The 26257-nt window shown below is 33.0% G+C and overlaps 4 protein-coding genes across 6 annotated transcripts; 2 read left to right on the top strand and 2 right to left on the bottom strand.

The window, feature by feature from the left end:
- LOC109347288 (putative clathrin assembly protein At5g57200) lies at positions 3425 to 8028 on the top strand. 2 transcript variants are annotated; one of them, XM_019587041.1, is made up of 15 exons: positions 3425 to 3675; positions 3846 to 3915; positions 4104 to 4201; positions 4577 to 4715; positions 4845 to 4972; positions 5164 to 5256; positions 5383 to 5433; positions 5695 to 5760; positions 5841 to 5906; positions 6005 to 6085; positions 6168 to 6245; positions 6504 to 6680; positions 6770 to 6848; positions 7288 to 7400; positions 7529 to 8028. In XM_019587041.1, the coding sequence occupies exons 1-15, from the start codon at positions 3586 to 3588 to the stop codon at positions 7937 to 7939; spliced, it is 1740 nt and encodes a 579-aa protein (XP_019442586.1). In that variant the 5' UTR covers positions 3425 to 3585; the 3' UTR covers positions 7940 to 8028. The 2 variants fall into 2 exon arrangements, with proteins under 2 accessions (XP_019442586.1, XP_019442578.1); XM_019587033.1 differs by having other exon boundaries at positions 6495 to 6680.
- Positions 8900 to 11958, top strand: LOC109347262. Its single transcript, XM_019586980.1, has 5 exons — positions 8900 to 9050; positions 9266 to 9489; positions 10630 to 10863; positions 11131 to 11279; positions 11491 to 11958. Exons 1-5 carry the CDS (start codon positions 8967 to 8969, stop codon positions 11682 to 11684), a joined length of 885 nt encoding a protein of 294 aa, XP_019442525.1. The 5' UTR covers positions 8900 to 8966; the 3' UTR covers positions 11685 to 11958.
- LOC109347253 (pentatricopeptide repeat-containing protein At2g13600-like) lies at positions 13257 to 15308 on the bottom strand. Its single transcript, XM_019586968.1, has one exon. It carries the CDS (start codon positions 15024 to 15026, stop codon positions 13257 to 13259), a length of 1770 nt encoding a protein of 589 aa, XP_019442513.1. The 5' UTR covers positions 15027 to 15308.
- On the bottom strand, positions 15846 to 22120 carry LOC109347238 (subtilisin-like protease SBT2.6). Of its 2 annotated transcripts, none has more exons than XM_019586955.1 (12): positions 21918 to 22120; positions 21713 to 21790; positions 21325 to 21548; positions 20675 to 20819; positions 20179 to 20573; positions 19794 to 19889; positions 19636 to 19708; positions 19218 to 19503; positions 18404 to 18729; positions 17919 to 18186; positions 17025 to 17306; positions 15846 to 16488 (listed from the first exon to the last, which is right to left on the bottom strand). In XM_019586955.1, the coding sequence occupies exons 3-12, from the start codon at positions 21510 to 21512 to the stop codon at positions 16079 to 16081; spliced, it is 2469 nt and encodes an 822-aa protein (XP_019442500.1). In that variant the 5' UTR covers positions 21513 to 21548; positions 21713 to 21790; positions 21918 to 22120; the 3' UTR covers positions 15846 to 16078. The 2 variants fall into 2 exon arrangements, with proteins under 2 accessions (XP_019442500.1, XP_019442493.1); XM_019586948.1 differs by having other exon boundaries at positions 21922 to 22120.

The following is a 26257-nucleotide window of genomic DNA, read 5'->3' as shown; positions in this document are numbered from 1 at the left end:
TATTTTTTGCCTCCATCATATGTGGTTTTTGTCTTTCTATTTTGTTGATATCAAGACCTTTAAGATCATCATCTAGACTTGATAGTTTCTCATCATTCTTTAAATAATGATTAAACTCTATGTAGATTGATTCATGTACAAATATATTTCTAGAGTTATAAAATTTTGATGATAGTTTCTTCCAGATATTGATATTAACGTTGGCTAATATACATTATTATATTCTTATTATTGGGATTGTGATCGTAAAACAATTTTCTTTTTATCTATGACTAATTTAATATTATATTTACGCATAGTCAATTTCACCAAGTGATAAAGTTTAAAGAATAATTAGAAAGAAATAATGGTTTATGTACCTCTTTGTAAAAGGTATAAAATTTAGGGGAGTTTAATACACTTTTCTCAAAAATTATAACTCATACATTTTTAACATCGAGTGTTAGATCATTACTATTTAATTTTATCTTTTTATATATTAATATTACTACATTAGCCACTTTTAATATTGTATTTTGCTTACCTTATTCCTTAATCAATTTTTTATGTTGATGACCATTTCATTTGGATATCAATATTGCCAGCACTATTGCATTGTTATATAAGTGGGTGCAATTGTAGTGATTTTCTTGTTGACTTATTAAAAGTTTACAATTTCACCAACTAATAAAATCTAAGAGTTACTTATGGAAAAAAAATAGTTCATAATGACTATTTACAAATGGTATAATAGTATTATGAAACTTGACTCGTACCGGCAGATCCGACTAATTCAACCGTGCATCGAACATTAGACCGATATGAGCCTCCCATTTAACCTGTTTCACATTAAAATTGGATTGATTCAGTTCGACTCGATCAATTTAAGCCTAAAATCAGTGACTTGGAGGGTCAGACTAGTTGAACGGTCCGAGTCAATCACTTTTTTTTAAAAACAACCAAAATAATGTCGTTTTAAAGTGAAAAAAACTTTTAACTTATTTGAATTATATTTGTCATTTGTTAACTTATATTATAACAAAATTTTCATTGTTTAATTAAATTTATGTGCATTTTTCTTGCAATTAAAGTATAATACATATGTTTTTGACGATATTTTCAACTTATTTTTGACATTTTATAGTAATGAAATATTTTTTATAGATTATTTAATTAGGTATGATAATATTTTTAAATTTAAAATATAGAGTTATTAAATAATGTTAGTAAATATTATGATTTTTTTAAATTTTAATGTAACCCGATCCAACTATTGACCCACTGATACTCAGTATCCTGACTGAGTCATTGACCACTCTGTGTTTAATAACACCGAGTATAAAGTTTAGATTGGTTTTATGCATTTTTTTCCAAAAAAAATAAATACAATTATGACTATTTCTAATTTTCTTTTCATGGTTTTACCTTAGTAGTGAATAATGGTAATTTAGAAAATAAAAAAACAAATATTGAAACTAAGGGGAAATAATTCTTTCATATATGGTTATATATGGAAGTAAAAATATAAGAGTAAATTATTTTAAGAATCATGGTTGAGAAATATTATGAGCCTTTTTTCTTGATAAACTTTGACATGCGTTTGTTATTTTTTCAAGCGTAATAGGATTTTGTTCTTATAGAGAATACTTAGTTTTATATCATATTTATAAGATTTTTTATATTAATCATCAAACTCTTTAAAACAACGAGACATTAGTTTAGTGCATGCCCCACTAAATTTTAAAATGACCAAAAGGTCAAGACTCTTGAGAATGATATTTGTTCAAAAAGACAATTATACACTTGAAAAGAATTACTTATTTACCATAAGAAAATATATTTGATAATACAAATAAAAATCATCAAATTTTTTAAAATGTTGATATAATAGTATACCAGTGTAGTTAATAAATTATTAATTAAATCACTCAGCAATTAAATTAAATCTTACACGATTATATATATATATATATATATATATAGAGGAACATATATAAAATATAGTATGATTATACTTATAATTACAAATAAAATTTGATATCTCCTGACTATTTGCCTTTCACAGTCTTTACATTAAAATTAAACAGAGCTTTTAAGAAAAATGACCCACATTCGAACATGCAATTAAACTACATGCACTAGTTAATTTTAACCAAACACCCACTACTGTGAGATATGGAGGATCGGGAAAGAATCCTCTTTAGACAAGATGTTAATTTTGCATTTATATTTAAAGATAAAAGTGTCATATCATTATATTTAAAGGATAAAAATATTATATCATTCATTTTTTTCATGTTGTTTTTTCAGAGAAGCACATTTGCTGTCTCATAAAGTGTGTCATTCTATATGCATTGCATTTGATTGATTAAAAAAATTAAAATATCATTTTTACTATTTTTATTAATGAGAGCATCTCATAAAATATTTTGCTTCATATGTCACTTGTTATGATTGATCATAAAAATATTAATTATTAATCTTTAAAATTATAAAATACATCTTTTTCAATCATCATAACAAGGGGACACATTTTCTCCAACAACAAATATGTACTTTCTTTACATACATTCAAACAACATCTTTATGATATACTCATTAGAGCTCACATAATTTTTAATTTATAGTTGTTAAATAAATATAGTGCAATTTGTGTGGTCATTTTAAAAATTATATATAATTTATTAAGTTCCCTTACACATATAAATGTTGTTTATAAAAATATGACTTCTTTTCAATTCGTAATGATTTTACTTGACGAAAGAGATTATGTATGTAGTAATAATATATCCTAATGATATTTACTAGTCATTTAACATTGATAATATATGTGTTTTTGTCCATAAAATCTATCCTATCGGTTTCAACGAGGAAGAGAATATTAATTTCTATATTTTATTCTTGATGTTATTAGTCATTAAGGTTTGAAAATGAATTTCTTCGAAATAACATAGTGATTTATATTGAAAATGATTTTTTTTACTTTTGATCCAATCATATATGTTTCTTTATATTTCTCGTTTATCAATTCATCTTAATTATAAGTTGTAATTAAATATGGTTATCTCTCTAAAGTTTAGATCAAGATCCGTCACCATAAATAATGATATCGGAGTGATACAATTTTGTGGTACAGAAGATGTCCACATTTTTATTTTATTTTTAGATACTTACCTTATTACAAGACAACATCCTAACCCTATAGAATTTATACTCCAGGCTGTAATCTGCATGGGACACTGTATGTTTTCAAAAGGAAGCTGGATCCTATGCTGTAATGTGTTGTAAGAAAACAATTAAAGACCAGGGGCATTCTAGTAACTTTATATATAACCAAACGGAACCCGCCTTTTCTATTTATTGAAAAATGAAGTAACGGAATGTGTGGTCAAACTAATATTTTCATAAATTAGTTACATCACAGACAACCTTAAACTACCAAAATACCCTTTTAATGTTGGTTTCTTCTTTCTTATCATTGGATTTGGAAAAAAACAACACACAATTGAAGAGGTAGAAGAAGAGGAAGAGGAACATTGTTCCTACTTCTTCTTCTTCCTCTCTTTCATTAAAATTCAATAATTAAATCATAATATTTTCATGTGAATGGGAACATTTCATAGCTTCAGAAAGGCCTTAGGAGCTCTCAAAGATTCCACCACTGTTGGCTTAGCCAAGGTCAATAGCGAATACAAGGTTGTATACATTATCATATTTATCTCTATCTCTATATCTATATCTATATCTATATCTATATTTTGATGGATCAATCCTTAATATTATCTTCTTCCCATTATTTATCTTTCAAATGGGTTTTCTCTATTTCACATGTTGATGTTGTTTAACAAATTTCATTTTTTTTGTAGGAATTGGATATTGCAATTGTAAGGGCTACCAGTCATGTTGAATATCCTCCTAAGGAACGTCACGTTAGAAGTGAGTTCTCCAAATATATTGAAATAAATAATGCTATGATATTACATAAAATATCATGTTGTGAATTATTTTCTAAAGCATTGTTTGATGAAACAATGTTTGTGTTTTATATTATAGCTTGTATTACAAGAAACTAGAAATGAAAACATGAATAGAATGCCAAATTTAATTTGTTCTTTGGCATGCAGAAATATTGTATGCAACAGCAGCAAACCAGCCACGAGCAGATGTGGCATACAGCATACATGCACTTTCCAAGAGGCTTTCCAAGACGCGAAGTTGGATAGTAAGATTCTTTATTATTTACTATTTCACATCTTTTTCTTTCAATGCACTTACAGCTAAACAATTTTAAGAATTCAATTTTTTGGTGCATAATATGTGACAAAATCAATGTAAGGTTTGCACAACGGTAAGGTTGTTGTTTAGTGACTATGTGTTTAGGGGTTCAAATCTTGGAAACAGTTTGTCTATTTGTAGGGGTAAGGTTGGGTACATCTACCCTCCCTATATTCCACTAAATGAGAGTCTCATGCACTAGGCCGCCCTTTAATGGTATATGGCAAAATCACGTGTTTTAACTGTGCTGGTAAAGGTTTAGTTAACCTGCATTCTTCTTTATGATATCATGTAACTTAATAATGAAAATATGAAATGACAGGTGGCTATAAAGACATTGATAGTAATTCATAGAATTTTAAGAGAGGGTGATCAAACATTCATAGAAGACCTTGCAAAGTACTCACACAAGGGACATATTTTCCAAATGTCCAATTTCAAAGATGACTCTAGCCCCGAAGGTAAAATAATTCTGCACATTATTTTTGTTATAACTCTTATGCCACATTGGCTGGTCTAGACTCTAGACCATTTCTCTTTGGTATCTGAATTTTATTGCATTTCATGCCTAATTAAATATCTCTATGCAGCATGGGTATGTTCTGCATGGGTTAGAAGCTATGCATTATTTTTAGAAGAAAGACTTGAATGCTTTAAAACCCTTGGATATGACATAGAGACTGAGCGCTTAACCAAATCATCACCGGCTTTGACTAAGGTGTGTGTATGCCCTTTCATTTTATATACGCACTATTTTTTCCTCCTAAATTTTTAGTAAAGTAATAATAGTAAAATTTTCCTTGATGTTATACATAGCCGGTCCTAAGCCTGGATAAAGGGTAAAAATCAGGCAGTTGACAACCAATGTAAAACTTTATCGAAAATATTAGTAACTTTCAGCTTTGGCAGGCTCACAGCAGAACACGGACGTTGGGTGGTGATGAGCTGTTGGAGCATCTGCCAGCATTACAGCAACTTCTATACCGCCTTATCGGTTGTGAGGTAAGAATTTAGTGGAGAAAACCTAGGTTTGGTATCTGCTTGCATGCTGACATATATCTCTTGCCGTCGACATTGATGCATTTCCTTTCGCTTACATAAGATTCAATTTACTTTGATATCTTGCAGCCTGAAGGATCGTCTAACAGCAATTATCTGATACAGTATGCACTGGCCTTGGTATGCATCTGTAGTTTGTGTTTTTCACATTATAGAAATTTTAAGTATTATCACAGAAAATGGTTTGTAGCAATTGCATGACGAAATAAAATTACTAGAACTAAAAAAAGTTACTAACATACATGAATTGGGGTATCTTTACTTGTATGGTTAATACACAATGAAACAGTTAGTTTCAAACAAGCATCATTGGAATCTATTTACTTAGTATTGTGACTCTTTCTCTAACTCTATATTTCCGCTTCTGTGAATGTAATATAGGTATTGAAAGAGAGCTTCAAAATATATTGTGCCCTCAATGATGGAATCATAAATCTTGTGGACATGGTAGTGTCTATCTCAGTTTAACTTACTATTTGGATCGCTTCAGTTGGCCTTTAAACTGTACTAACTAATGAAAGTTGCAGTTCTTCGAAATGCCGAGACATGAAGCAGTGAAGGCTCTACATGTTTATAAAAGAGCTCGCAAACAGGTTCGCAATGATACTTTCCCTCAGATAAATTCTTGTTCCAATCTGCAATGTATCTTCTTGTTGATTACTTGGATTGATGGTTGTTTCTTACTATGCAGGCTGAACATCTTGCTGATTTCTATGAGTACTGCAAGGGCTTGGATCTTGCAAGGAATTTTCAATTTCCAATCTTGAGACAGGTTCTTATTTGCTCATTAGTAAAATAATTTCCATTTGTTATCGTAAACGGTTTCTCATTCATTTCTTTCCTGCAATAAACAGCCACCAATCACTTTTATTGCCACAATGGAAGAATACATTAAAGAAGCACCCCAAACAGGCTATGGTCATAAAAGACTGGTAAGAAAAAGTTATATAGACACAAATTAATTGGAGAAAGCCTGATTCTTATAGTTATTTTGCACATTTTATGGTTTACTGGTTATGCTATAACGCTCATGGCCCTACTTCAATGATATTGCTGCATTTGTTGTAACTGGCATCTTGGAGAAACCACTGTGTTGGGCAAAAAGTAGTATTTGTTCTTAAACATTCATAGACCTCAACGTATTTGCTTATGATTCCTTAATACATGTCATGCAACATTAGGAATATCAGGAAAAAGATCAATCGCCTCATAAAGAACCGGAACCAGAAGAGCCTCGAGCAGATGAGACACAAGCCGAAGAAGTACTCATTGAGGAAGAACCTGTAGAAAAAGAAGAAACACGGCCTAAGGAAGAGGAAGTTGAACCTCCTCCTCTGATATCAACCGATGCAACTTACGATTTGCTGGTGTGTTTTAGTTATATGATAATGTTATGCATGATTGTGATATTGGCTCGAAGAATATATAATATACTTGTCTACCTTTGCATTTGCAGGGTCTAAATGAAATAAATCCGAAATCTCTAGAACTGGAGGAAAGGAATGCTTTAGCACTTGCAATTTTACCACCTGGTGGTGAGTTCTAGAGTAATTGATAATTGATTAAGATGTATAATTTTTAGTGCATGCCTCCTTGGAGATTCATTGCAATGTGCTACACTAATGCATGTTAGAAACTGAGACACAGCAATATCATAACAGCATGCTTTTTTAGGCTCATCTTCTAGATAATCAAAGATTTACAATTTAACAATTATATAAATGCATTTTTAGAATGACAGATTTGCTAGCAAAATTTTTTGCAAGGTACTTTATCAAAATCCATGAGGATGCCTATATCTCATTGATCATCTTTGTTCCATACACTATTGCTAGGACTTGATCTGAAGAAACTTGTATCAATTATTTTCTTCTTTGTTCCTTTTAATGCTCAATCATATGCCTATCATTCAGTTTACTATACTTGATGTTTGATACTATATCTAATACTAAGATTTTGCAATTTTATATGTAGGCAATAATTCAAGCAATCTTGCTTTGGGTAGCATAAGTGGAACATCTGGTTGGGAACTTGCACTTGTTACAACACCAAGTAACCTTACCAGCCAAGCGCCGGTTCGCAAAATGGTTTGTTTTTCTATCCCTTTCTTATCATACCAATCAAAATCCTAAGCTCAAAAAAGCTATGGATGAATCCTTTAAACCTTCAAGAAGATAATACTATTCTTACTTTTTACCAACTTTTGTTGAATCAGGCTGGTGGGTTTGACAATCTATTACTAGACAGCTTGTACGAGGACGAAAATGCTCGGAGACAACTTCAACTTCGAAATGCAGGTCATGGATATGAAGGAATGGCAACATATAATACACTCAACCATTATAATCAGCATGATCCATTTGCAATGTACAACAACATAGCACCTCCACCCAATGTACAAATGGCATTAATGGCTCAACAACAGCAACAACTACAGCAACAGCAACAAATGATGTTTCAACAACAACAACACAATATGATGATGTTCCCTTACCAACACTCACAAACTCAATACCCTCAACAGAATCAAGTTATTGGTTATTCTAATCCATTTGAAGATCCCTTACCAGTACCTAACCATCCTTATAACTCAATGCCTTATCAAGGGAACTACAATTTACTATAGAGTTGTGCTGTCTACTACAAAAACTATGTATTCTTTGTAATTGGCAGGAGGATAACATTACTTATCTTAAACCAAGTTCTTAAATTCCTTGTTTGCCGCTGAATGTGACATGTATGTTCCTATTTGTTACTACTAGTACGCCACTACAGATATTTTTACACATTGTATTTGTTTCTCTATTAGTATCCTCTTCATGTGCACTTATTTTTATTTAACCATTGGGCTGTGATTTCACTTATTCTTAAACTAAAACTCCTTTCTATTTTATAGGTTCTCCTTTCAGATTGGCTCCATATTTTAGTCTCTCATACTTATTCATCTTATTAATTGACTCATTCACTAGTCAGATAAATAAATCTGCTTCATTGACTCACTTTACATTAATTTTTATAATATTATATAATATTTTATACTATATGCAAACTTAAAATATTATTATCATAAAAATATTTTTTAGTACTACCAAGGGTATCCATAAAAATAATATTATATAATATTTTATACTATATACAAACTAACTCCTTTCGGGGTTCGTGATTGTCATTCTCAACAATTGTCGCCCAAAAATCGAACTCTTACATCACTATACCAACATGTCTTGTTGTTTTATCAACTATTTCTTTTTTTTCTTTTGGGATACATGATTGTTGTTCATAACAAGTATTCACTTATAGGGATTGAACTTTTAACCTTTTTATTCAACCACAGAATCTAGTAGAGTCTTACACCACTACCACTAGAGATAACTCCATTAACCCACTTTACATTAATATTTTTTATTACTAACAAACAACTATGTTTTACTACAACAAAATATCACAAAATGTAACATTAAAATTGAAAATATCGCATGCAATTTAAGTTTTGAGATTAATTTGAAACTATCACAAATAAATTTAAACTTAATTTATTTGAAAATATCAAAAAATTTCCTTTCACTACACTGTTGTTTGGAGGAATAATATAATTTACTTTGAGAGAGTGAGAGACATAGGAAGAAATTAATCAATTCGTCGTTGACGGAACCATGACTGATGATGGTAAGCCTTCTCCCGAAACGGCGTCGTCCACCTCGCAAACCGCCTCTTCCGAATCGCTTCAATATTCTCAGGTCCTTTCACTTCCCATCCCTACTTTCAACTTTCACTATTTCACACACCAAAGTTAATTCCTGCTTTTTAGTTTACATCTCCATATAGATTTACGATACATAATTGATTATCGCGTGTTCGATCCATGTAGCCGACTCCATCTAACACTTGGTTGTTGTAGTTGACATGTCCGTGTTATTTTCAATTGATGGGTTTTGTACTTTTGTTATCTCAGGTTCCCATATTTTCCAATTCTGTAGCACCATTTCCACCTGCATATTATTATCAAATGTTTCCTGCTGCTATGTATCCATATCCAGGTTTAAATCCCTCACAAAACCACGAATCGGAAAACCGTCGTGGCGCTGGCGTATATGCTGTTCCTACTTATCCCTATAATTGTCATGTTACTGGAATTCCATACAACACTCTTATTCCACTCACCTACACCACGCCCACGTAAGTTCGTTCTTATTTCACGTTTGAATCGAATCTTGCTGTCTATGAAGCTTAGTTAGTTATTACTTATCAAGCAGTTTAAATGAAGTTTCTACTTATTAACACAAATGGATACATTTATACCTTTACTTACTTTGTTTCCTATAAACCCTTTTCATGTTTTCTTAACTCTACATGTATGCTTGCAATTCGCAAGTTGCCTCATACAAGTTAATATATAGTTGATTGTGTTACCTCTACTACGAAAGTTGTTTGGTTACTGCAGCATATCGAAAACTGGCGATGACATTACTAGTAGTCTAGGACAACTATGCTTGACTATAGATAAATTAAAACAAGGAATATAACATTTGCTGTGAAAGAAGACAAGCATAATGGAAAACCATCTTTGCTCGATAACTTTATTTTACAACTAATGATGTGCGAATGGAAGCTGGAGTATTTACTAAGGGAGGTGTGTTACAGATACCGAACCTCGGTTTCTGCCCTTAGCCATGCTTTTTACCTTACTCTTCACTTGAGAAGGTAAGGCTGAGATCTCTACTCACGGGAAGGGGGAATGGTCAAAATTTAAAAGACGGTCGGGTCTGGTAATACTAAAATCTGATGGGAAGAACTAACAGCATAAAACTCTTAACAAGTGAAGAGTTTATACATTTTGTATCATCAGTTTCTAAAAATATGGTTCATTGGAAATTAAGATTAGTGCTGAGATTGCACCACATATTAACTTGTATCTGTGCAACATAAAATGCATGTTGTATTTTAGGCTTTCCTTCCCAATGAACAGCATGGTTTATCTTTTTATGACAACAAACAACTTTTATCATATATTTCATGTCAGATACAATTTTATGTAATACTTATTTCTGTAGGCCGATCATGTTAGTACTGTACATTCCAATTGTATGGCGCACTTTCATAATTACCAGTAGGTTAAGTGATTAACATTATATTTTCATTTTACTCCTGTTTGGTTAGTGCTTGTTCAAATCATAAGTAAAGCTGAATTTAAGGAAAGAAACGAAAAGGCAGATTTTAAACAATGATCGGTGAAAATGCTACTTTATGTTTTTTTTTGTGTGTGGATATTTTGATTTTTGTCAATGATTTCTTTAACTGAATGGGCACCATTAACAGTAGGCCAAGTTCAGAGGGTGCTACTATCGGCGAAAATCAGGGACAAGCTTCACAGCAACAACAACCTCAACAGCAGCTGCCTGCACCTCAAAGACAGGTGGTTAGGAGATTTGAAGTTGTAATTCGAATTGATCTATTTCTTATGTTAAAGCTGGCAGCTATGATCTTTATGTTCAGTGATGGATCATGGGAGAGGCTTGTTGTCCTTGTGTTATTTGCTTCTCTTGTATATTTGTAAGTATTAGCCTTTCGTGACCATTGGAGCCTAAACCTACAAGATTATAGTTTCTCACATAATTATTTCTTCTTTTCTTGTTCATATCTTATATTTGAGTATATCTTTTTTATTTATTTATTATGCATTGTGTCTGTTAATTTGGACCGTGTCTGTGTGAGTGTGCATGTGTGTTGTATACTTATATCATAGGTGACTCTAGTAGTGATTGGGCTGTGGCAACGGGAGCTAGAGTATATCTATTTACCGAGCGGAATGTGTTGCAGATACCAAACTGGAAGTTTGACACCAATCATAAGGAGGCTTTCACAAGCCATGCAAAGAGCAGCAGCACCTCCTCAGCCACCAAGACCTGCACCCAGGGTTCAAAATATTCCTGCTGCCAGGCCAGAGGTTGAAAATGCTGCACCAGCAGGTAAGATTTGCTCAATTTGTGCATACGAATTTATGATTATGCATGTGCGTGGTCCAGGAAGTATGAGACGCAGTGCTGATGCTGTTTATGATGTAATTTGCCAACTTTTGATTTTGTGGAGCCTATGGAATTCATTCTCCTAACATGCACTGATTCTCCATTATCACTTAATTTACACTTGCTAATCAGCTTTATTGTCAAATTTTGACAGAACGTCAACCGGAAGCTGGGATTGGGAACCAGCCCACTAATGATGCAGATGGTGCAATTGACAATGAAAATGTGGCAGAACCTGGTGACGGCAATGGTGGCAACCAGTGGTGGGGCATTGTGAAGGAGATCCAGATGATTGTGTTTGGATTTATCACTTCCCTTCTCCCAGGTTTCCATAACCATATGGATTGAACTGTCTTTGCAGCTAGCCAAATCCCAGAAATATGGGATGAGGGTTTTGTGATGGATATCACTGAGTTTCTAGCTAACTTCATACATATATGTTTAGTAGTTTAGGTGCAACTATAGAGATTACAGGGTATTGTTGGTTTCTTGTTATGGTGGATTGTTCGTACAATGGTTTTTCACTTGCTCTTCTTTATGGTTGCAATTGCTTAATGACTTGTTTCTTTTAAACTTTGTATATCTCCAAATCAAAATTACTAGTGTTTTTTCAATTTCTCTATATTCTCCCCTGTTTATTCAATTTCTCTATATGGAACTCGGTATATGGTATATGCTATGTGGCACTCCTAACCCGGTCTATAGGCTAAATGAGATAACCATGTAACTATGATGGAAGTTGTCTGAAATCTTGTAATAATAAGAGGTTGCCAAGTGAAAATTCCTGACCAAAAATAAAACTTGCAACACGGGGAGAGCAGTTCAACCCCGAGATCAAGAAGATGGACATGCAGAGATGAATCCACATGAGGAATCAAACATACAGTAAACATCATCATGCTCCATCAACTTAATCAGATAAAACAATGCCAACACAATGGTCCGTATTTTAGGATCAAGCTCATAAAGACTCCTCATTTTTATTGCATTTCCATGTGACTCAATTTCATCCTCATGCAGCAACATGGAAAAGTGGATAACCTTGAATGCAGTACATCAATGAAAGATCCCTTACAATAAGGCCCCTCATTAGCAGGGAAACAATTACTGAAGTGAGTTAACTTTGCATAAATTAATAGTTACTAATAAGAAATGTTCAAACTAACACGTTTGCATTTGAATGATAGCGCTCTTGCCAGTTTTAATACTCTTTTTTTTATTATAAAAAATACTCTTTTATAATGAACCGCTTTCAACAGTGTTTAGGGTTTCCTTGAGCAGTGTTTACTGAATTTAATATAAAATACTGTTGACGTAATTCCTAAATTAAAGCTGCCCCTTTCAACAAACACAGGAAATTTAATAACTCAAATAAGATAATAAGTGTATTAGATTTATGATAAAATATTAAGATATAGTTCGACATATGTAATTAACTTTACCTAGTAAAATAAAGACTTGATTGTTGTTTTTTAATAAGTTTTCAGATTTTGAATAATCTACTTTGAAGAAAAATAGAACTCAGTCATTTAACGGAGTATTCCCTAAAACAATGAAGCATTAGTGATAATAGTTGTAAAATAAATTTCTCATTCATTTCTTTTTCTATCAATCAACCAAATATTTTTTAATCAATTCCTTTATACTAAATGCCTAGCAGTACAAACGAACAATTGATTCTGAACCAAACAGACACAGCTATAAGCTCTGAAGTTATGGTGGTTTGAGTTTATTGGATCATAAATTCACGTCTTATTCAATTACTAACAAGGTTTTGTATAGAAAATGGTCCATATAAGTTAGAACTATATTGTTATCAGCCTTTGGGGAGTTTCAGTTGTGGTGGAAACTGTATTAAGAGGACTATGTTATATTATCTAAAAGGAGCGGCTCAGTCTACGAGACTATTTTATAACTATGTTATATCATATCATCATATAAAATTATATTATGAGACAAGTTCAATGTTTGTAGTGTGTTTTTCATCTCTTGAATCCTTAAATGGGAAAAATCACCTATTGTGAATTTTTCATGATTTCCTTTCACTTCAACCAGACTATAGCCTGGTTCTTTCCTTAATCCACTACCCTTCAACATCTTTCTTGCATTAGTAACATCATTCCACATCCCATCTGAAGCATACAAGTTTGATAACAAGACATAAGGTGAAGTTGTAACAGGTTGAACTTCAAGAAGCTGCTTAGCCAGGCGTTCCCCCGCGACCGTATTACCATGCAGCCGACATGCCGAAAGTAGGCTCCCTAAAACAACAGGATCATTCCAATGGTGGAACTTCTTCAAGTATTCTTCAGCATCAGATATTCTTCCAGCCCTTCCAAGCATATCAATAAGACATGAGAAATGTTCAACTTTGGGGGTAATTCCATAAACTTCTTCCATTTCATTGAAGTACAATTCACCCTTCCTCACCAACCCTGAATGGTTACAAGCAATTAATAGTCCAATAAGTGTAACTGAATCTGGTTTTACCCCTGTTGCTTTCATCTGCTCAAAAATGTCTATTGCTCTCTCACATAGGCCATGATTTCCAAAGGCAGCAATCATAGTGTTCCACGACACAAGATTGCGACACGGCATTGTATTGAAGCCATAATGTGCATATCGAATAGAGCCACATTTAGCATACATGCTCACTAGAGCATTATTAACTCCTATATCTTGACATAGTTTTGTTCTAATTAGATAACCATGAATCTGCTTACCATGGCGAATAGTAGCGTGACAAGCACAAACGGCAAGGATGCTAGCAAACGTGAAGTGGTCAGGTCTTATACTACTTTCATTCATCATCTCTTTGAAAAATTCCAAACTTTTGGCCCCATCATCAAAATGAGAATAGGCATAAATTAGAGTATTCCAAGAAATAACATCTTTGTCTTTGATCAAACTGAAAACCTTCTCCACTTCTGCAACTAAATTAAACTTTGCATACATTGCCATAATCACATTTCCAATAAGAGGGGTAGAGTCCAGTTCAAGTTTAATTGCTTGGCAATGCAACGACATTCCCGTTCTCAGATAATCTGATTTGGTGCAAAACGCGAACAATGCCACAAAACTAAATCGATCAGGAACATAACCCTGTTGGAACATAAGCTTGAACACTTCAAACGCTTTCTCATGTTCGCAGTTCCATATAAACCCACTGATCAGTGCATTATAGGAAACAGAATTTGGTCTTACTGAATTGGCATGTACAGAAAGAGCATCACTACATCGGCCACATTTCATATACATGGAGATAAGCGAGTTGGAAACAAAGGAGATGGATGCATACCCAGATTTTAGAGACTGGGCATGAATTTGTTGCCCCTGCGCTAGCGCCGCGAGGCTCGCACATGCACTAACAACACTAGCAAATATGTACTCATTGGGCAGGAGTTTCATTTGAGAAAACAGGCTGAGTGCCATCAAATGCTCACCACACTGGTCATAACCAGATAGCATAGCTGACCATGACACGAGATCACGGTGACACATTTGGTCAAACAGTTTCCGTGCGAGAGTAATGTGGCCACACTTGGCATACATGTTAAGGACCTGGTTTGAGATAAAAACATGGGATTGTAATCCTTTCTTCAAGACAGCAGCATGAAGAGGAAGACCGGGGCGAAAAGCCTTTGTTTTGGAGCACTGCTGCAAAAGGGTCCCAATAGTTTCTAGTATCATTGGATATTGGAGAGCCTAATGCACAAAACTATCATTTAAAAGTACAGTCAACTTTTTCAAATGAAAAATCATTGGCAGCAATATAGTGAACCCCAACTAGGCTTCATGTTAACTTGCTTAGTTAATAATGATAAGTCCCAAATGCTATTTTTTAAGGTTCTTTTGGATTTGCATTCTTTAACTGATGATTTGCATATTCTCATACATCAATCACATGAAGTTCAAAATATCAGCACCTAAGTGTATAGATGGTGTTTCCTGGGCCATAAAACTCTCAACATTATTTACAAACTATGGTTGTTCACATGACATTCATGTTTTTTTGTACTATCAAGACTATCTTCATCATATGGTAAGAAACTAATCACTTTCAGATGCATGCCCCTCCCAACAAATATTATTCCTAAACCTTGAGTTTTTAGTCATCCTAAGGATCAGGCGGATTTTACACCATTAGACCAATATATTGCAACTGATAACATAAAAAAATCATTTTTACAATATTAGAGCATCATTTGTTTGTTAATTATTATTAATTCTTGAATAAAAGTAAGCAGGTATAGTATTAGAAACTAAATGAATACTTTTAACGTTAAATAAGAGATCCAACTTCATATGGGATTTGTTATTAGAGAAATTCATATACAAGGCTACTTTTTTTCAAATTATGATAAGAAAGCCTTGAATCAAAAGTGTGTCAAATTAGCTAGCCAATAACATTTACAAAATTGAAGCTGTGCCATTAATACCTTGTGTCATGCTAATCATTTTCATGTAGGATTTTTGGGCATGCAGTAACCAAACAACTGTGAAGGAATGGTGCAAATACAAATAAAAGCTTATCATGAAGCATCATTTCAACAAACACTAGAGGATATTAGCAAAACAAAACTTCATATGTGGAAGAAAGTAGGAGTCACCCCCTTATACTTGGTTAATTACCTTTACACCTATTCAATATTATATATAAATCTAGCATCATAGCTTATTCCTCACAAGTTACAAAGAATATTACAAGCATTGCCTTCCTTTGCTGACCAAACTAGTTGAGGCTATCTCGGGTATCCATTGACTACAACAGGGATTCTCACCTTGTGTCCTCTGCTACCTTTCATCAAAACCTGTCCGAAACTATATGTTCCTGTGACGGACCGAACAGTAAGTGTCACAGTAAACTTACGTGACACGCCTGCTTTGATAGTCATGGCAGGAGGGTTGACTTCAATGGCAATAGTTGGATCCATTCTGGCTGTGATTGCGTAAGTTTCTTCTTCTTCGGCAACGTTAGTGACAGTGCGGGTGACAGTTTGAGTTCGAACAAGATGGGAAATTGTGATAGATGGAGTGTTTAAATTTGATGGTTTGCCCATGGTATTGTTGCATGGTCTGTGAGTGTACCTCCTTATCTCATGAACATCAATGCCGGGTGTTGTGCACAAGAAGCCTAAGTAATCCTCATATCCTGCAAAATGAATAGAAGACTTGATGAATCATCATTTTTTATTTTCCCCTTTGATTTATAGCATGCTTGTTTTTAAAAAAAATTAAGAGAAATTGTCACTTTTGTTCAAAAGATTTTTCATGGAACTTCTGAATCTGTGATTATTATTTTGAACACAAAATAAGCTAATCCTATCACACATTCCATACTAAAATTTGTTTCAGGCCCCCATTATTTTTGAGTAAATAGCAAACAAATGCAAAATATGGAAGAGAGAAAGTGCCATTTTTTAGATATATTTAACAACTGCCTTCAATTACACTTCTATACACGTCATTTTTTTCCGTTTGATCAAGGTTCATTGGTTATATAGGTTTTCAGCCACATTCCGAAATCATGATTTTTCCTACTAAACTTTTCATGTTACCAACCCACCAAAAGTGTGTTAAAAGAAGTTCATGTTTTACCAGGATTCTATACTAGAAGCAAATTCATGTTTCCAAGTTAACTAAACGTTCTTATGACAGAAAATAGCTATAGACGGGAAGAAGTCAAACCTGCATCAAAGATGAGCCCAGGGTTCAAGGCAGCTGTTGGATCAACATGTCCACTACCATAATCAAAAGGAGTAGCTTTGACAAACTTCATAGCTTCTGTTTCAGATGTTTGTTGCGCTAAAAGAGGATTCCCTGCTCGGTCTAGAGTTGTTGCTGTTGTCATCAAGGCTGATTTAATGGCAGCAGGGCTCCAATGTGGATGCTTCTGCTTTATTAGAGCAGCAATTCCGGCTATATGAGGTGCAGCCATGCTAGTTCCAGATATCATGGCAAATCCCTCACCTGCACAAGCAACAAGTTCATAATATAAATCGATTCGTAGTATCAATGTTTCCTCATGTTTTTCTTCTACTTGCCACCATTCTCCTCCTTAATCATGCAATAATTCCTCCAATAATATGCTGTAATCCTAACACATTAATTCCTCCAATAATTCATCTACATAGGAGCTCAGACCAAAGAGAAAACCTTAAAGTCAACATCTAATGTTCCTAGTTAGAGCATTTTAGTTTGACAGCTGTCTTAAAAATGTGCATATTTCTCTTTTCTCTCCGAGGAGAATGTTCCATGTTTGGTTGGTTATCTTGTCTCTGATCTATTATCAACGAATTTCTTATATTATCAAAATAAACAAAAGAAAAATAACGGGTCTAGAACATTGTATCATCCAACTAAACACTTCATCTTATGAACAATTTTGAAGGTTCAAAGATTTTTCTTTTTTGAGAATATCTGTAGAAGAACCCAAGATCTACCATATCTAAAACACCACAACCCAACAACCCATCTGATATAAGCCCGGGTGATGAGGTTGTACTGAAATGCGAAATATTAGGTTCAATTTTTTCAAATACAACAACAAAGAAGACACGAGTTACTCAATCCATTACTTACCAACATAATTCGGTTCATCAGTTCCATTTGGAGACCAAGCAGCCCAGATTAATGAACCAGGAGCCAATATATCCGGTTTGAGAAGATCTGCCTCTTGGAAACTGTAGTCCTTTGTATTTGGTCCGCGAGCAGAGAATAATGCCACCTGTGGTGCAGATTTATGGAGAATAGGCATCAACCCATCGCCAATTTTACCTGTACCTTTGAAACTCTTCACCCGTCCGGTCCAGTCTCTTGTTGTAGTAATATTATAATAATCTACCAGTTCCTAAAACAATAGTGGTTTGAAAATTCCATATCACAACCAACAGTACATAGTTTGTGATCATAAACAAAAGCAAAAGCTATTGATGCAAAATTAGAAAAAGGAGACATAAAAACAATGGTAGTTGGGATAAGTAGCCGACATAAGAGAAAACATATTTAGCAGTTACAATATTCATTTCACCTCTGCATAATATAACAGTAAGGATTAGTATGTGTACCTTTGAATTTCTGACATCTGTGATAAGAATCCCAGGAAGGCCAACAGGGACAGGATCAAATATTTTTCCCGAGGAAACATTTTCGACACAAATAACAAATCCAACAGCACCAAGGGCCTTTGCTGTTTCTGAGACTTTCTTTATTGATGCAGTATGGGCAACAAAGTTAAAAGAATATCCACATAGAAGAATATTGCCCTTTATCAAGTTCTTGTTTAAAAGTTCTGGTCTTTGACAATCTGTGGGGTTGTACCTTGTAACTGAAGAATCTAGCAGCACATCATTCGAAGCAACCAATGTGTATGTTTCGTTTAAATGTGTAGAAGCTGTTCGAGCCATTAGGCATTATTAGCAACATAGACTGAGTATTGTCTCGAATACGTAAGGAAACTCACAAACACCAAATAAATAGTGGACAACCATAAATATGCTTTGCCATGTAAGTCAATTCACAGAACACTGAACTAGCCTTAATGCTTAGGGAGTAACTCATGAATTTGCCTTGAAAAAACATAGAATTCATAGCTGAACGCAATTTAACAAAACTAACTTAATTGGTTTAGCTCAACAGGAACCGCTTTGTTTTCATAATTATTCTTTTTACCAGTACCCAATAGAGACATATTCTACCCAAATTGTGTGTTTTTTCCCTACATTGTCTCTTCACTTTTTTCGGAGTTGGAAGTTAGTTTTACGTTCTCGTCAATTACAAAGCAAATTTCGGCTAAAATCTTCTAGATCATATCTCCCAGTGCCAGTCTACCAAAAAGAATAATATATCTAAATTAATATAGTAAGAAGTTGGAAAACTCACATGATAAGCCAATTCCAGCTAAGATTTTTCCATTTCCTAGGATCAAATGGTTTTTGTATCTACGATCATCTATTGCAGCAGCTACAGATGCTATCCATGGACTATATGAAAGCAATGTCTTAGGAAAAGGACCACCATTTCCAGCAGCCTGTGCAACGAACACACCAGCTTTTACTGCTCCAAGAAGTGTAGCATCAAAAGGGTTCAAAAATGTGCTTTTTGTTGCGGCAGGAGGACCATTGGGTCCAATTGAGAGGCTGAGTATATCCACTCCATCATATACAGCCTGTTAACTCTCAAATAATGTAAGTAATCCAGTGTGAATATATTGCTTGGGTATGAAGGCAAGTAATTTTTGTGTGTGTGTGTACATCGGGAGCCGTGGTTCATGTCTTTCTTAAGTCAGTTACTAGTCTACCTGATCAATTGCTGCAACTACATCAGCAACGAACCCTCCGAACAGTCTATAGAGTGCCTTGTACACAGCAATCCTAAACACACAAAAACCAAATGTCTAGTGAAACAGAAAGGACTGTAGTCACAAGGTTTTAATCAATTTGGGGTAAAATTTCTTACCTGGCACGGGGAGCCATTCCACTCGCTTTCCCAAACTCATGGCCATGCATCCTCACAGGAATTCCATTATTTCCAGCTGCAATAGAGGCTGTATGACTGCCAGATAAAGATGGAAGGAAAACAGAGGAATTATTAGAAAAAAGTTATTAAATTAGAAGAAATGGATTTAACATTTAAGCATAATTCCATGAGTGATAATGATATGAACTTCAAATGTTTAAAAGACAACATAGAATGAAGAACAACTGTTACTCTAAAATGTTCTCATGACTTGTCAGAAGCCGGAAATGACAATTTAAAATCTATTTCAATATTCTAGACAAAGGGGCATCATAAGGATTCCAAGGGAAGAAGTTAATAAACAAATAAGGTAGCAGGGTCTAACCTTCCATGCCCATCCCCATCTAGAGGAGACGCAAAATCAATTGAAGGGTTAAATGCTCCCGCAGCTATTGCAGCATGGGCAAAGTGTTGTGCTCCAACGATTTTCCCATTACAGTAACTTCTTTTAGTATCTGGATCAAGTTCACATTTTCCTCTGTACTTTGGAGCTGGCCCATACGGTTCAGTGTTATGAGTTGCAAAGCTTGGGTGATGAGGATAGATCCCCGAGTCTATCAATCCTATCACGATATCTTCCCCAGCTCGATCAAAGCCACCTCCAGTTGGCCATACCCCAGTCGGAAGCCCCAAAAACTGTGGGGTATGTGTTGTAAGTCTCCTCACTTTCCAGTCCCTCTCAACAGCTTTCACTCCTGGAGTGTGTCTTAGAGTTTCTGCCTACTAATATATGGGGATAGCAAAAGAAAATTAGAATGGAGAAATGAATCAAAACATTGTTGTTAATTATAAAATAGTGAAAAGATAATTGAAGACTTCACCTGTTCAGGAGAAATATGAACAGCAAAACCATTTATAAGATGCCGATAGCTATAAAGTTTTCTGTATGTCCCTTGCTCAAACACCATATCCAGAAGCATATCATGTTTCTTTTCAAGATGACGACCGTAAGAAGTCACCAATTCACTGGAAGAAATTTAAAATAGTGTAAAAGATGAGCAACCACACTTGCCATCTTCCATATTTGGTTCATCACATAATATAGGAGACAATAGCATCAATAGATAAGTGAAAATACCATTAATTTTAGGCAAGTGAAAAGAACTGTTCCAAACAGAGTTCGGTGGTGATTATTGCATTATTTTCCCTAAAAAATATGCATATCTCTACTTCTTTATGTAACTTATGCTTAGAACTTAGAAGAATAATTTTACTCAATGTGAGCAATAGTTGACATAAATTCATTGTGATAATAAGTTAAACCATTGCCTTCATCATTGTTCCTATGGAGTCTAAATTCCTTCAACCAGAGTTCAAATTAATCTTAAAAATTCATTTGAAATATTCACCCTGGCTAACAAATAAGCACAATCCTAGCCTCATAAGGATATAAACTATGAAAGCAATTATGCAACATCTCTCCTCTAAGATTAAGAAGTATTAAAAATTGAAAGGTAATATTTGCAGCTACCTTGTGGTATCAATACTTTCATCGGATTCGACAGCAGTAGCGTGAAAGCCATCGATACCTCCTGCATAACTTATGATAGGCTCACCTTCAACAGTTACAATGTAAACCTCACACTTCCCAGCTACCACAAGAGTAAATACAATAATAGTAATAATCATCAATACGCATTCAAAATCAAACATCCTCATTCTCTACTCCAGTGCCAACCCAGAAGTTCACTAGATCTGTTTTTTGTGGTACAATCAATGAAAGCAAGTTAGAGAAAAATTGTAACTTTACTAGTATTAAAAGTCTAAAATAGAAAGCACAAGGTGAAAATTTTCAATATACATATCAAAGTTTAAACAACACCCCATTTGCAATTATTAACTAAAGTTATTAACTTTACCAATTCAAGTTGGATCCAAGTAGGAAGGTGTTGCTCACATCTACTCTCTGGGCTAAAAATAATAAAGAGCACGTGAAGCTGCAAAGAAACACAACCCAATAGTAATAAGAAGAAGAGGAAAGAAACTATGAAAGAATGAATGGATGGTATAAAAGAGAAAAATGAAGTTGGAATGGTAGATTGGGATACACGCTACTTCATTCACTCACATAGGTTTGATGAGAAATCTAACGGTGACAGTTGAAGGAGAGTGACATTGAAGATGGTAAGTGTGTGAGTAAGTAGAGAGTAAAGAGTGAAGAGAGTAAGAGAGTAAGAGAGTGAGAGTTTTGTTTGTTTCAGTTTCAATGTCAATGGAGTGAAGCTAAAAGATAAGGGTAGACAACAACCCCAACATGATGCTACTTGATCTTGATGCTCATAAACAATTATTATTAATTCTGCCAACAACATAAATAATGTTCATAATTAACATATATATTATTCAAATCATTTGGTTCATATTTTAATAAGATTGTATTAGTATGTACTATCATAGTGTAAATATTCAGATACCCTACTAACTTATTATTACTTGCACATTAAAGCATTTGTATAAGGTTTTATTAGATTCTCATAAAGATAAAAAAATCAAGGTTTGATTCTTTGGAACAATATTTATTGAGGGATAGTCATACATTAAAAAATAATTAGTTTATTGGCTTTAGGATATGAGATAGTCTTAGTAGTGACAAAATAAAATTATTACTTATAAATTAAAAGAGATCATCAGCATTAAATTAAATAAATATATATTTTTGTCCGTAAAAACTAAAAACATAATGAGAACTCTAAAATAGTCATGCATCAAATGTGTAACAATAATGTAATAGTCTTTTACTCTTTTAATGATAAAATTGTGATGGTTGATTTCAGAGGTTTTAGTTTTATATTTGTTGGTTATAGGAATTTGCCGAGGTTTTTGGTTTTCAACCATTTCACAAAAAAGGAGTAGTAAGTTGTAGGTTAAAATAAAAAGGTGGGGAAGGGGACATTCGCGCGCAAGCTGTCGGAGACAGTTGAGATGAAAGGACAGGACTATCCTTGAGGTTTGGTGGCGTTTACGCGTGTACCAAATCAAACCAGACCAAAATCAAGACAATACCACTCATTAAATTCTTCTCAATATTTCTCACTAAAACTTATTTTTCAGACATCTAACATATATGCTTTCTATTTAATTCTTTAGTTTTAAATTCATATATTGTTACTATAAAATTTTTTACATTCACAACATATTATCCATTATTAATTTGTATTACTTATATTTGAGAGATAATAATTAACATATATAAATTGTGGATGATGTATCGATAATGTAAAAAACAGTTACATTGTTAGCATATAGATATTAAATTTTTAGTTTTTTTCATTTGATGGTGGTGTTGATATAAAACTTATTTTAATATTTAAAATATAAGTGAATTACCTGAAACATGAGGCCATATGCAATTTAATTTTTTATTATTTTAGTTTAATATTGTGGAGAGAATAAAAAATCATATCAAACTAATTATGAAAGCTAAAGACTAAAAGACTAATATTGTATTGATAAACATGATTTATGACATAATATTATAATGTTATTTGGTTCATATAGTCAACTTCATCTATTGAGATATATATTTAGTTAATAATATATTTTAGTTAATGATTGCGTGTTTGGAACTTTTTAAAAATAGGTTTAATATTTCTTTTTAGGGATGTATATATAAGTCTACTATTAATTAGTTAAAAGCAGTGTGACCATACTATGATAATTTTTTTATAATTAATCATAATAGTAAGGCTTTACAATACTAAATGTGAGGTCCATTCATCTAAAACTCCTAACTACTTGCTAGTGGCTTTCATAGTACTTTAATAATAGTCCATAAAGGTAGATCAGTGTCAGAATAGTTTCATCTATCAAATGGTTAAATCTTTACTTGGTGTTGTTATGTCTACATTTATTAGACAAAAGTTACAAAAAGTATTGTGGATTTTCTTATGTTCTTAATACCAAAAAGGAGAGTAAAGGATAAGAAGCTAGACATAATAAAATTTAATGACAAATTAAATAATACTAATTTTCAATGTATAATTAGTTTAGTTTTGTTAATACAATGCTGTTTTATAGTTCTTTATCCTCGCTTTGATGTTAAGAAAACATTTTGAAAATTGAAAAATAGTGCAATAATTAATCAAGCATCAAACAAGAGCACATCCTTAATTAATCATCTCCAACATTAGAGGAGATAGTGATATATGATATTGAAAAAAATTAACAATTCAGATTTTAAATTATTTTTAAATATTTTTTACATCATTAAATTAATTTGGGTCTCACACTCTAGTAGTGAATTTTAGAGTATTATAGGATGATCCCAAATCAAGAGCACATCATGTTTAAAAACAATAATTTTTGTTCTTTTTATATTTATATTTATTTCTGTATACTTCTAGGAAATAAACAGAATGAAGTTATCAAACTAAGAAAAATTAAAATGAAGTGATTGTTAAATTGTAGCAGTGCCCCTTGTTTTGCTCCAACACTATGCTATAAAAATAAAAATAATAACATAAAAATATTACTTTATGTTTTTTATTTTTATTTTCAAATATATGTTAACTTTTCATTGGACTAAGATATAATGAGATACAAAATATTTACTATACAATGCCCATCACACTATGATAAGGTGAAGAATTAAGCGAAAGTCATTTTCCGCAAATCACTATCAAACACATCTTTCTAATCATATATGGTCCCATATTATATACAAACATACATTCATACCACCTCCCCCATGGGCTTTATGGATTATATATAATTATAGTGGAACTTGGAACCTGTATAGGTAGGGAAGAACTAAGATGTAGATGCAACAAAAAAAAAACTTCAGTTTCCACAACAATAAAATTGTTTATCTTATAATATAAATTTTACCTACATTCATTTCATTGACGATGATAAGACTGTGTACAATTATTCTCTACAGACCACTCTAAGTAGGAGCCGTATACTGACCCATATTGCTTCCTCTATTATTTTGGAATATGAAAATAAATGTCGTTGTTGGATGGCTGCTTTATGCACTGCACATGTTGAGAGACCCATAAGGCTTGTCTTTATGCTTACTCACACCATGTGATCTGAGATTAAATGTCGATACTGAAGCACTCTGAATGTGAGAGAGATTAATTAATTTTAAAAAAAGAATCTATAACATTAAAAATTTGTTTTTGTCACATGTTATTATAATCTTATTTATGCAGTATCCTCTTCAATATTGGAGAGAAGGCTGACTCAAAATAATGTTGGCAAGTTTTTGTTGCAGCTAGGAATAAAGTTATCTTTCTCCATGTGATGAAATTTGAATGACTCTACAATGCTGCAAATTGATCAAGGTCCAGTTACAATTTCATCAATCACACTCACAGATTTATGAACTGTTGTGCTTTCCACTGCCACATAATCTTCAATAAGTAAAACTTGTATAACCACATACATATTTATGTATTTATGAGTTATGACAGATCACAATGTTACCAATCATTAAAATATTAATTGAAAAAAAAACTAAACTTGAATACAACAATATTGAAGTTCTAATTGAATGTAACTACATAACCACATACCTATACAAAATTTATTCTAAAAATAAAAAGAAACAGTAAACCAATGTATGTGTCACTATTGCATACTTTTTGTGTGTAAACAAATTTATAGGATGATTTTAAGAACTTCATAATGGTGTTGTTGAGAATCATGCCTTTAAATTTTAATGACCAAAAAAGGAAGAAAGGGACAAAAAGATTTGTAAAGAAAAAAGTTTCCTTTCTACCTGCTAGTTGCTGATAGCTGTATGGTAAGAAGAAAAGTACTATTAGTTACTAGAATTCAAAGTACTATGATGAACAAACATAAGTGCAATATTGGAAACTATAATAGGGTGTTACTGTTATTTATAATATGTTCGCTGATTTGATGGATTTTGTAGAAAATCACATGCACCCATTAATTTGTCGTGATTTATAAGTGGGGACAAAAGTAGTTGCCCATGTGACAAAAATGCACTACACTTTTTGGTGCCATGTTAAGGACACAAAATCACCCTAATTAATCTCACCTTTTGTATCTGTTTACCCCTTTTGAGGATTTTCCATAATCATGGTTTTGATCACTGATAGATGGGCCATATTTAAATTTGTTGAATTATTTAGTATAATATTTATGTCATATCAGTATAAAAATTTATATATAGTTGGTATATTATTATTATTATTTTTGAAAAATTAATGGTTATTGAAAATGAATGATAAATGATGAACTAACAATATATAAAATTATTACATTATTAATACCATACATCATTTTCCTCTGTTTTTTTTTACTGTGTAATTCACCAAATAATAGTTAATTCAATCTCTAGATTAGTCCCTAAGTCCCTATTTCAATACAGTAACATTTTTAGTGATCCATGCAGAGTTGTGATAAATAAACAATTCATACAACATGTGAGG

Source organism: Lupinus angustifolius, chromosome LG01 (assembly GCF_001865875.1).
Source record: "Lupinus angustifolius cultivar Tanjil chromosome LG01, LupAngTanjil_v1.0, whole genome shotgun sequence".
NCBI classification, from domain to species: Eukaryota; Viridiplantae; Streptophyta; class Magnoliopsida; order Fabales; family Fabaceae; genus Lupinus; species Lupinus angustifolius.
The sequence above is the reverse complement of the archived record's forward strand: the minus strand, read 5'-3'. Positions and strand labels throughout refer to the sequence as shown.